This window comes from Mytilus galloprovincialis, chromosome 2 (assembly GCF_965363235.1).
Source record: "Mytilus galloprovincialis chromosome 2, xbMytGall1.hap1.1, whole genome shotgun sequence".
NCBI lineage: Eukaryota > Metazoa > Mollusca > Bivalvia > Mytilida > Mytilidae > Mytilus > Mytilus galloprovincialis.
The window spans coordinates 114,574,970-114,588,017 of NC_134839.1; the positions used below are offsets into that span (position 1 = coordinate 114,574,970).

The window sequence follows — 13,048 nt, forward strand, 5'->3', positions numbered from 1 at the left end:
TCAAAAGTCTGTAAATTGGTTACTTTAAAGGGTACCAGTTATAGTCAGTCAATAATATTTGGTATGCAGTTGTATTAGCATTAGCACAAATTGTTTCCATGGAAATTATTTGGCCCTGTCTGAAATCATGGTTTATTGTGTTTAAAACTTTTGCATAGTTTTGAAGTTAAAGTTAACGATTAGGTTAGTTTTGTTTGCAATAGTTTAAGCATAGGCTGCATAGGCATTTCTCCTTTCCATAGAGATGATATGCCCTTCAGCCTCAGTCATTCAACTGTTTTTAAACTTTTGCTTAGTTTACATGCAATATTTTTGTAGAAATTTTAATTTAATTTTGATTATACTATCAAAAACAGCATACAGGCAAGACATATCTCTGTGTCAACAGTATTTACAAGCAAACTAACTCTGATTTGAAAAGTGTGTCACTTTTCACCTACAGCAGAATATAAAAGTAAAAGCTCTTGGCCATTGTTACTCCATTGAAACAAACAACATTCTTTCAATACAGTACCAACCATGAATTATCTTATACTACAAATTTCTCCTAACTTATATTTTGTCATAATTAATCTATATAAACCACATATAGGACATTGTTTCTCGTTGACTAGTAGCATGATTTAATATCTTTATTTACAACACCTTATATGGTTTTATACTGCAACCAAACAGTCAAATCATGGGATATAAACATGGTGATCTGTATCATCATATAAACTTAATGATAAATAAAATGGATGTTAAACCCCAAATAATCCAGGGATATTAACATTCTCTCCCAAACTTAATGATGAGTAAAATAGATGTTAAACCATAGAAAATCCAAGGATATTAACATTCTCTACTGTACTTTTTACACCTTTATAAGGTTAACATGACTTATACATGAATATTTCCATATTTGAATGCATGTTCCACATAAATTAAGTTATTCCTAATGGGCGTCTAAAGTATATCATAGTGTCAGGCTGCCAAAGTATAGTCACAAGAGGGAGATAAACTATGCTATAAAGATATGAAGCAAAAGTCCTTAGGAGTCATGCTTTAAAAGTCAAGCTGCTATGATTAGGCAAAGAATAGTACATCCATCGTACTGAAGAAAATAAGTATCCTAACAAATTACCAAATTTCAAGGTAAACTGAAAAAGGGGGAAGTACATAAACTAAGGCAACAGTAGTATGATTACCACTGTTCAAAAGTCATAAATCAATAGAGAGAAAATAAATATGGGTAGCAAAGTAAAACTGAGGGAAACACATCAACTATAAGAGGAAAACAACAGAACAACAGAAACACTGATTTAGTGCAACAAAACAAACTCCAACATAAATACCGGGTAGATAGAAACGTACTATTTGAATAACAACTGCTACATTATATACCTGACATTTAACCTTACGAAATCAAACACTATGCTTTTATCAACCAATGGAATGAGTAATTATGCTGAAGAAAGTGGAACAATCACATGAAGTTCAGCTATCACCACGAAACCTAAGTCACACCTACTTGTCATGCATGAATTCCTAAAAGATTGAATCACATAAAAACCAAAAGGGAAACAAAGCTATCTCAGATAAAGCTCAAAGGAAAGCTTTCACAGAAAAGGCAAAGGGAAACAAGCTATCATGGATAAAGCTAAAAGAAAAGCTATCACAGAAAAAAACAAATGGAAATAAGCTTTCACAGATAAAGCTAAAAGGAAAGCTATCACATAAAAACCAAAAGGGAAACAAAGCTATCTCAGATAAAGCTAAATGGAAAGCTATCACAGAAAAAAAACAAATGGAAATAAGCTATCATAATTTTACCAAAAAAAGCAAAGCTATCCAAATAAAGCTGCAAGAAATCATAGGCGATCACAATGAAGTCTCATGTAGTCAAGTTATGACAGAAATGCCACTGAAATACAAGTTGTCTCAAATTTCCCAAAGAAAGTCAATCAAACAATAAAGTCACAGGGAATCAAGCAGTCACAGAAAAACCAACAGGAAACAAGCTATCACAGATGAAGCTAAAAGGAAAGCTATCACAGAAAAGCCAAATGGAAATAAGCTATATCAGATAGAGCTAAAAGGAAAGCTATCACAGAAAAAAAAACAAATGGAAATAAGCTTTCACAGATAAAACTAAAAGGAAAGCTATCACATATAAACCAAAATGTAAACAAAGCTATCTCAGACAAAGCTAACTGGAAAGCTGTCACAGTAAAGGCAAAGGGAAACTAGCTATCTCAGATAAAGCTAAAAGAAAAGCTATCACAGAAAAAAAACAAATGGAAATAAGTTATGACAATTTTACCAAATAAAGTGAAGCTATCCAAATAAAGCTACAAAGAGAAACATCATCACAGAAAAGACCCAATGAATCAAGCTATCACAAGAAAGACTCAGATAAGTCAAGTATTATATCACAGAAAAGTTACAGCAACAAACTTTGTAAAGATTTCACAATGAACTCTTGTTAAAAAAGATGTACTTTAGTAGCTAAAGTTTTGTGAACTTATAAAATAATGATTGATGTTGTTAAAATTGAGTTGACAAAATCCATCTCAATCATTATCTACAGTTTGTTTGATAGTTATAATTATGACCCATAATCACTTAAGGGGGGGGGGCTACAATTTCTGATCAATTCTGTGAATGGTTCTGATTAAAAGGTTATAAAGATCAATTTAGTAAGGCGATAAGATGAGGAAATTTGACCATTTTCGGAATGATTTCATGGTAATTACTGGGTTTGTAACATTGATTTAAGGTTAAGTTTTTTATTTAATCGATATTGGCCATTAAATTGAGGACATTGGTGATAGAGTCATCGGACTTAATTGACAATTTTTGTGACTAAGGTAAAATGACCATCATCCATATTGACTATTCTATAAACATATCCCAATGATCATTTAGTTGGAAAATTGATCCATTAAAAAAACTTTATACCAGTTTTACTGTTAGTTTTATATGGAATTCTGATGCAAGTGAATAGTATGGTCCTAAAACTTGGTAACATATTGGTCTCTTTTATATGTACAATCTTAAGAAGTTGGGGAGGAGTGAAGTCCACATTTTATTTTTTGATGCATATTTTTCTTTGTAACAGCTGGAACTTTTGGCGGGGGAATTTATTGGAATTTATAAATGTTGATTTTTATATGTATATTTAACTGTACAAATATTATAAAATTGCTTAACTGCCGAACAGATGTTATTATGATAGTTTTATTTTAAAACTAAGAGAAATTAAAAAAATAAGAGATGCTGGTTAAAAAAAACTGCTGATTCTAACAAACAAGTCAGTGGCACCATCTTCAGTCCTTGATTAAAAGTAACAGATGGGCTGACAAAATGGTGAGCATCTCTCTGAGAGAAACTGTTCTGAGTGATCTATATGGACATAAAGGGCAGATGTTGTATAAGATTGTCAATTTGTATTGATTTCATATGATTTTATACAAATTTGAGAAAAATATTAAAATGCTGTTATTAACCTGAAATACATGAAATGAATTTCATCATTGAAAGAAGTGATTATCTTTGTAAATATCTGAGAAGGAAATGATGAACAGGTAAAAAATAGATGAAAGGAAATACACCTGGTGAAGTGTAATCAGAGGTTGAATGGTAATCACTTTCAGGGTTAATTGGGAGTTATAACATGGTTTGATGTGTAAGATATAGGATAGTACTGATAGCCCACAATATACACTCAATTCTAAGTATTGACCTGACGGAGTATGATCAAGGCTGCTAGGATTCAATTCTAATGTGCTGACATCACGGAGTACTATCAAGGCTGCATTGGGCTTTAATTCTTAAGTACTGACATCACAGAGTACAATCAAGGCTGCCAGGCCTGCATTTTACCACAATTTTGGATGATGCAGTTTTCCTGATCCTTGTAACAGATTTCCTGCCTTTAAGGGGAATAAGTATTAATTACTGCATTGTTTACCTGAAGTGGAAAAGTGATCAGCATTACAACTAATCATTCCCAGCTTCAGGGATACACATTTTATGTTTTATTTGGCTATTGTGACAGAATCATAACCTGCAACATGTACAAATATATCGTTGACAAATGATATCAAGTTATAGCAGATGAACATCTGGAATCCAAACGAACTATCGTCTCCTCAAACTAGATATCGTCAGGAGACAAAGATCATGATAGCTATTGTCAGGAAACAAACTTCATGATAAAGTTGTTCCAGCAACTACTGACTGGAGAAAGAATTTCTACCCTGTGTCCTACAGAATATTATATGTACTGGGTTGACTTGGGCCACCTGGAGTGTGGGTTTGGTGATATACAGGTTAAATGTTGGGAATGTATAGTAGTACTGACTGATCCACTACATGTATTAGAAAGTAGGTTACTGACAGGGATAACTGATGCCAGGAATGACCATATGTGTGCAGTATAATTTATTATTGGATGTGTTTATTAGTACATTATATAAATTCCATATAGTACACTCAGACTTGTATTTCCTACATGTTATGATGTGGTGTAACAGTATGGATGTTTGAGATAACAGATTAAGATTGAGGATTATTACTAACCTGTGGAGACTGAAAATAACAGATTAAGAGGATTATAAAAACCTGGGGAGACTGGAGATTAATTTACCTGAAATGAACCTTTAACATTGTTGACCTCAGATGACCAGATAAATTTAGATAACAACCCAGATTTTATGATCTTTTAAAACTATAATCTATTTCCACTGTTGGAAGTCTTTTCAAAGGATTTTTTTCAGAATAAACATCTTGCAATGTAATGCAGACACTGTTCAAGTAGATTTAAAAAAAGTAAAAATCCAACATTTGATTAAGATTTTGTCTGTAGGCATATTCAAATTTTATGATATTACAGGTATTTAAAGATTTATATTCAACAATGTTGAAGGATATAAAACTTTTTTTTTCAAGTATTTACATTATGTATTGAATAAAAAAGCTGGTGAATAGAATTTTCAAATATCACTTAATAAAGTGAGTTTGCTCTCAGCCTATAGACATTTAAATTTGAACAAAAAAGGAATTGAATGAAAAGAAATAGCGATTAGATCTGTACACTAGTCTGCATTATCAGCAGGACTGTTACATCATTGAAAAGATATCTAGTAATACGAGCCAAAATAAAATACCAGTGGTTTTTAGTATCAATCTTAAGTTTTGCTATCAAGGATCGGAAAATAAATATTGGCTGAGAATTTAATAGTGATTCACTAGTGCAGGATGATAAACGTTTAACAGGTAGAAATGTTGTATAAAGTGTGAGTGAAGTTTTTTGGTATTTAAACACTATGTAAATTCAGTGTGTGTATGTCGTGAACGGAATTTTATATTACCCATCCTTCTGTGTTATGTTTTGTTCGACAGTTGACAATTAAGTTGGAATTTATTCATATTAATTTATTCGGAGATGTAATATGGTGTGTAGTGCGACAAAAGACTCGTCTCTCATGTGTCATGATATATCTTCTCAGATAAGGCGGGAGACTGTATCCTATCTAGACCAAGATGAAATGAAAAGTGTCAGATTCCGTCTTAGGGCTAATTCCCATGATCCTTCTTTGTCAGATGACATGTGCGCTACTTCTAGTCCGTCTCAAAATGAAATGGGAAAGATTGTTAGACCCAAAGAAAATAAACCTTTGAGTGAACGAGACATTGCACGGATTAAACGTAACAAGAGAATATCCCGGAGAAAGGATGTGTGTAAGTCTATGCCAATATTCTTGGAGGATGATTCACCTGAGTCACTTGAGGACAGAATAAAGGCCATTGTTTTAGACACGTCTGCTAAACGATCCAAAGATGATGATGCACTTCTTCAGTCCACGGCCAACTTAGATGACGTTATTCAGGGTAGGATTTCACGTGGGTCTAATATCACAGATTCTGAAAAAATATATCATAAATTATGTCGCAGGACCAAATCTTTTATAATCTCACCCAGTAAAGTAAGTGAGTTGAAAACCACACCAAATGAGAAGCTGGAAAGAAGTCGTAGTAGGAGTAGGTCTAGAAGTGTGGCTGAAGACAAAGAAAATTCTAAACGATCTCAAACTTCTGGTGTAACTAATGATTTAACAGGAAATTCTAAACGATCTCAAACTTCTTGTGTAACTAATGATTTAACAGGAAATTCTAAACGATCTCAAACTTCTGCTGGTGTAACTAAGGATTTAACAGGACATTCTACAGACAAACAAAGACACGATACCAAAGATCTGATAACCTCTAAAGTTATAATACCAAAATCCACATACAAACAAAGACTAACTTCCAAAGATAATGCCTCTAAGGATATTATACCAGAAAGTGCCAAATATACAGACAAAAAGCTTCAAAATATTAAATATTGTAAAGCTTCAAACGATGTAAAACTAGAAAGTGCCATATCAATTGACAGAAAGAGTCAAAATACTCACAATTTTTCTACAAAGTCATCTCAAATTGTGAAGTCAAACTTTTCTTTGACAAATCATCAGCCAATAAAAAATACCAAAGGAATTCAAACTTCTGATCTTGCTGTAAAAACTATTGTGAAGGGAAAGTTGAGTCTAAATGATAGGGAAAATATTGTTAAAGAGAGAAGAAACAATGAAACTGTGAAAACTGTTTCAAGGAAAGGGATAGATAAAAAGTCCAATGAAGAGCAGTCCGTAGAATTTGGTAACAAACTAGTCTTACGGCAGTGTCAGATTGGTTCTTCTACTGTGTTTGGATTAGTACAAATTAAGGCTGATACGGTAAGCTTGGGTCTATGTTACCTTTTTTTCTGGCTTTTTATAATGACAATCTTAAAGTCATTACAATTGGCCCCTGGAATGTTTCTTTTATACTGTGTTTGGATAAGTCCTCATTAAAACTGAGGTCTTTTATGCCTTATATTTCATAGTTTTCTGTGTATGGATTAGTCCAAATTAAAGCACAGTAAAATTGGGTCCTTGTTGCTGTATATTTCTGGTTCTTCTGCTATGTTTGGATTAGTCCAAATTAAAGCTGACATGGTAAGAAAGGGTCCTGCACTTCTTTTTTTCTGGTTCTTTGGAGATTGTTCTATTAACTAGTGTAACATCAACTAAATGAAAAGAAATAACAGCTGTCATACTGTCTGTTTTAACAATGTTATAAATGACAAATAGTGCTGCTTGATGCATCAGAAAGTTGAGACCCCAATACAATGATAAATATGAAAAAGGTATTTAACCTTTCACTTAACAATTTACTAATGTTCAGTTGGACCTGCATATTAATAATTTTGTAATGTGCCTTCATGTGCCTTGAAGTTATTTATTATATAAAGTTAGGGACATGTCTATAGTGGTAATATGTTTTGTCAAAATTAAGTTATATATAGGTGTAAAATGTACTTGTCGGTTTATAATTTATCTCCCTATATATGGTTGTTTACTAAGCCTATTTTACTGCTTTAAAATTATCTGTATCACTCGAAATACCTGCAATATTTCAGTAGTCCCGTATTTATTATGTAAATTTTAATTTTAGATAGGAGATCGGAATATTTTATAGCATATCAACCTATTGAAAACTGTGTACACAATTAAATGAAAAGAAATGAATTTATTTTGTTATGATCTTTAACCTGGCACGTAAAAAATATGTCTGTTAACATATAATAGATACATTAGGAATGTGACATGATGTTTGCATTTACATAAATTTACTGAGTCAGTGGGGGTAATTTGTTATTTGCTTACGACTTAGATCAAACTTTATATGGAGAATTTGTAAAGAGGCATTATATTAACTTCCTCATGAAAGAGAAATTCTAATGTGACAGCTATTGTAATTAGAATACCAACATGTTTAAAAATAAAATAAAAATTTTAAAAATATTTGAATTTAATATAATCACCAGGATATTTATTTAAATGATTCAGTTGTTCAAGTTTCAGTAAATCCTGTTTCAGTGTAAAGTTTCAGTATTGAATTTAAAAATAAAAGTTTAAGTTAATGTCAAACTTACAGACTTCCTTCTAATGATATATATCAAGTAACTGCCACCAAATATCATAACTCCCACTTTATTTGAGTGGTTAAAATAAAACTAATTAATTCATACAGGTATTTTAATAGTGTATGCCATCAAACGAATATTCTCATAATGTATTGTACTAATGTAGTACCTTTTTAAACTTGTTTTTTGAAGAGAAAAATTAATGTTTCAATTAAACCAAACAGAAGCCACCTTAACTAAGTTGACAATTTTTTGTAAGTTTTCTTGCATGTCCTGTGCACCTGTGTGTTATATTCCCTGATCTTTAAACAGGTTTGACTTTTTAAATACATGAGTAATTTTACACTTCACATTTCAAGAAGTATAAGCTTCATGTGAACTTACTAAAAAGTACAAATTTTGGATTACACATATATTTATTTTTGTATGGGAATTACTTGACCTGGAAGATGAGGATTTTTATATAAAGCTGAAAATTTCAAAAGGAAAAACAAACCAGGAAATAGACATTCCACACTTAGTATATGCCTATGGTCTGAAGTCATGATGGCTGTCAGTTGTATTTGACCTCATTTTAATGGTTTAGTGACTTATCAAGGTCAATGTGAAGCGTTTACATGTTTTAGTGATAAAGTAGGTTTTTCACAATAGGTCAACTATAGCATCATTGTCAGTCTTGTCTAAAAGGTGTTTCTATAAAGCTTGACCTCATTTATCTCTGCTATGTTATGTGATGCCAATACATGTAGATTGACCTTGGTATAGAGTCTAGACATTGTTCAAAGGTTGATAAATGCATATTAGTTTTGATATCATAATCAACAATGAAGGCAAGACATTTCTGTGTGTCCACTGTTTTGTATTAATGTAGATTTGTTTTCTGTAAAAAAAAATTACCCCTATAATAAAATCTGGTTTATTTTATTTTATTTTTTAATTTAATTGGTTTGTCTTAAAATCTAACACATCAGCATATTTAAATACTTGAGAGTTGAAAACTTTTAGAAAACAGAATTTCAATTCATTGACTCGAATAACAAAAAATCGTAGGTTTTGGTGTATTTATAAGTATACATTTTTTCCGCATTAATGATCAGAAAAAGGATAGATTAACATCATGAAATGAGATAACATCGTGATAACATAATTCCAGGTAGATATTTGTATACACGTGTTACTAGCTTCAAGGAATTAAATAGGAGGGAAAACACATACTACCTTACATCTTTATATAAACATTCCTATGAATTGTAAAAATGTTGACGTCAAAATATAGAAAACCCAGGGTGCATTTCATTTTCATTAAACATTTAATGAAAAACAGTAGTATAAGTAGTTGTAATAGAGTTCCTCCATAAAAATGTTGATCTGTCTTGTGACAAACTGGACAAATGAAAGCTATACTAGATTGGTAAGTGAAATCAATCTCCTATGAGGGGCTTAATATGTGAATAGGTGGGTATAAGGGTTTCCTTATCTGCCTTTTATAGGAAACATATCACACTCTGTGATGGAACTCATAGAAAATTGGTACTTTTCATGTATTTATATACCAATACATCTTTGTATTTTTTAGAGCATTGATAACATTGAAATATATAAGGGCATTGCAGATAAATTGGCTTGGCTAAAATCAATTTAAAACATCTTTTTGATATTATCCAAATAGTTCTGTATTTATATGTAATATGTATTAAGAATTGAGATATGTTTTCGCTTTAATTTACCTTACTGATTATTTGTCCTAAGATTACATCTCTGTATTTTTGTTTTTAGCACAACAGCAACGGTTACCCTGAAGGACATGGTCTGGTTACCATCAGGATGATCCCAGATGAACAGGGCAGGTTCGGTTTCAATGTCAAGGTCAGTTTCAATGCCAAGGTCAATTTAGGGGTTAAAGCTACTTTAAAAATTCCTTGAATTTTTGGCTTCATTGTCAATATAAAAAAGAAGATGTGGTATGATTGCCAATGAGACAACTGTCCACAAGAAACTAAACGACACAGACATTAACAACTATAGGTCAACATATAGCCTTCAACAATGAGCAAAGCCCATACTACATAGTCAGCTATAAAAGGCCTAGATATGACAATGTAAAACAATTCAAACGAGAAAACAAACATCCTTATTTATATAAAAAAGAAATGAAGGAAGGCAATTTTATGAATTAATACTTTATTAATGTCATTTGCAGGAGAGGTTAATATTCAATTTCTTTGTACATAATGAAAGTAAGTGAAGAAATAAGTTTAATAAATAAAGCTGGAATTAATAATATAGACAGATATATTGATTAATATTTTGTGTTTTAGGGTGGGGCAGATCAGGGGATGCCAATCATTGTATCCAGGGTAGCACCAAATACACCTGCTGATTTAGCCATCCCTCGGTTAAACGAGGGAGACCAAGTTTTATATATAAATGGAAGAGATGTTTCACAACATACACATGAACAGGTACTACAATTAACCAGGAAAATGATTACCATGACTTATACCTTGTTATTACATAATACTTAGGTTACTTGTAAGTCTTATTTCATGTACTACCCTTAATACTTAGGTTACTAATAAGTCTTATTTCATTAGACAAAATGTTTTACAACATAGACCAAAAATATCATACCATTGGGCAATATTTTTCAAACGATGCTGTTAAATATAATCCTCTGTGTTTTGTTGTTCTTTCCTCTTGTGATGTTGAACGTTTGGAATTCAGTTCTTCCACTTCATGCTAATGTGCTGACTAAAAAACAGCAGAAGAGGATTGAGTATAGGATTGGCCTTTCAAAACAAGAAAACATATTTTTGTAAATTTGAGTTGGAAGAGAGATATTGTTGTAAATATGTAATCCAATATTTATAGGTTTTAATAAATATTAATGACTTTCTGTTATTTGAGTGTATATATTAATTTACTGTAAAAACAATATCTCCTACACTTTTGGTTAATTTTTTGTAGGTGGTCATGTTTATACGAGCCTCCCGAGAAACCCATTCAGGAGAATTAGTGCTAATAGTTCGCCCAAATGGTAAGTTTACTATGACAGTACATGTATATGTTAAACTTGAGAATAATCTCCCCCCCTCTTCTTGTGTCTTGGCTTATGTGTGTCATAAAATTTGTGTGAGGTGTTTTGGGTTGTTCAAAGTTTTGTCTAGGGACTACTACAGTGATAGTGGGTAAGTATGATCTGATAAGCTAAAATCACTATGACTTGTACCAGCTTTCTGGTAAAATAATATATTTACACAGAATTAGAAGCATTTATAGTCATGAGTTTCATGAAAGAAAGAACCACATCATTCACAGATGTAGTAACCAGCTCTTAAAACTAAATTTTCAAAGAAGTTAGAGGTTTTCATCAAGTATGAACTGATATTGATTTTTTATGGTTTACTTTATTTGATAAAACTAATTTCATTATTCTATACATATAAAGCTACGCTGAAATGATTCTTAAGGTTATTTAAAATTATTTTGCTATAAACTGAAATCCCTCAAGAGCCATTACATGTATATATTTGTTAAATTGATGTAAGCGATGCAGCTATGGTTAGCTAACTTTTAAATCCTAGAAAGGAATAGGTAAAGTTACTCTTCTCATTTCTGACCCAGAAAGAAATATTTATATTTTGATGTGTATCAATTTATCAACTGACTTTGACCGATGAATTGATTAAATTATAATGTACACGTATACATAACTGATCCTGGTTAGTTGTAAAGGTGTTGTACAACTCAATATCACAAATCAAATATTTATTTTATTATATTGAGAAATTAGAGTGAGCTTGTTTCTATATTTGGATGCCATGTTATAGCTAACTTAATGCAGATGAAATATTAGATTTAAGGATTACATAACATTGAAATAAATCCAATTTTCTGATCACAGATCAATATTATATTTGTTCTAAGGGAATTGATTTGATAGTGGATATAGTTCTGTCTGTCACTCAATTCAAGAGGATGGTCACCATTTAGTGGATACATGGATACTTTAAATTTCATTCTTGATATCATTACAATATCACAATCCACATGGTCATAGATTGGTCATTACTTTATGAGTTTGATCCTGTTACCAACAAGTTACCATCAGGGTATACAGGTAACCACTGTGTAAGATGCTTCATCAGCTGGATCCATGAGCTGAGCATCACAAGGAATTAATCTCTCTGTCACCATTGTGGAAGTATATGTTATAACATTTATGACTGATCAAAAATAATCGGTAGAACTTCAGATCTATCCTGATCAGACCTAATAATTAATTATGTTTATAAAGAAGTACTGGTATTGCCACTGCATGTGGATTATTGTGGCTATAATGGTTGTTGTATATTTCAGTAAGTATACTCAATCATTTAATTACCAGTGCTAGGTTAACTGGATGTGTATTTCAGTGATCATTTTTTAGTGAAAACTAATTTCTTATTCCTGTTAACTTAACTGTGTGGCCGAAGAGATCAGTTCATTAACTGTAATCTGAGGAATTGAGTACTTATCCCAGAGTTGCAGCTGCATTCGACTCCAAACTTTATTAACTAGGATTGTCAGTTTTCTTAGTTCTTTCCAGACAGTCTGGCTTCCTCCACCAATAAAAAGTGACAGCCATGAAATAGCAAATAGTGCCTGAAGTGGTGTTAAACACCAATCAAGTAATTTACTGAATGTAATGTATTTTAGTAATTGGATACCTACATTCCCCCCCAGTTCTTGTCTTATTCTTCTTAGCTAGTACCGGTATGTTGGAAATGATATGTGATGGTTTATTGATAAAATTTATAGTTAACATATCAGGGGAACACAGTGAGATATTTCAGAACTATTAAACCATATAAACAATAAACTTTTATTTGGTTTTAAGAAAAGTTATAATTCCATTCATACAATGATCTCAGTATTTAAAAAAAGAAAATATCTGATGTGCTTGATAGAACTGTTAATTTATAAAAATGTCTTTTAAATACTTTAAATTATCATTTAACTCTTTTTCAACAATAAATCAGGAATATAAAATAAAAAGAAATGAATGTACTA

At 31.6% G+C, this 13,048-nt stretch overlaps 1 protein-coding gene across 1 annotated transcript in view; it reads left to right on the forward strand.

Moving 5' to 3' along the window:
- LOC143065489 (tyrosine-protein phosphatase non-receptor type 4-like) overlaps window positions 1–13,048 on the forward strand; it is a 90,977-nt gene that overhangs the window by 67,514 nt on the left and 10,415 nt on the right. Inside the window, exons 16-18 of the mRNA XM_076239074.1 lie at window positions 9,773–9,862; window positions 10,315–10,458; window positions 10,964–11,033. Of these exons, the coding sequence (XP_076095189.1) occupies window positions 9,773–9,862; window positions 10,315–10,458; window positions 10,964–11,033 (304 nt within the window). The remainder of the gene's footprint in view (window positions 1–9,772; window positions 9,863–10,314; window positions 10,459–10,963; window positions 11,034–13,048) is intronic.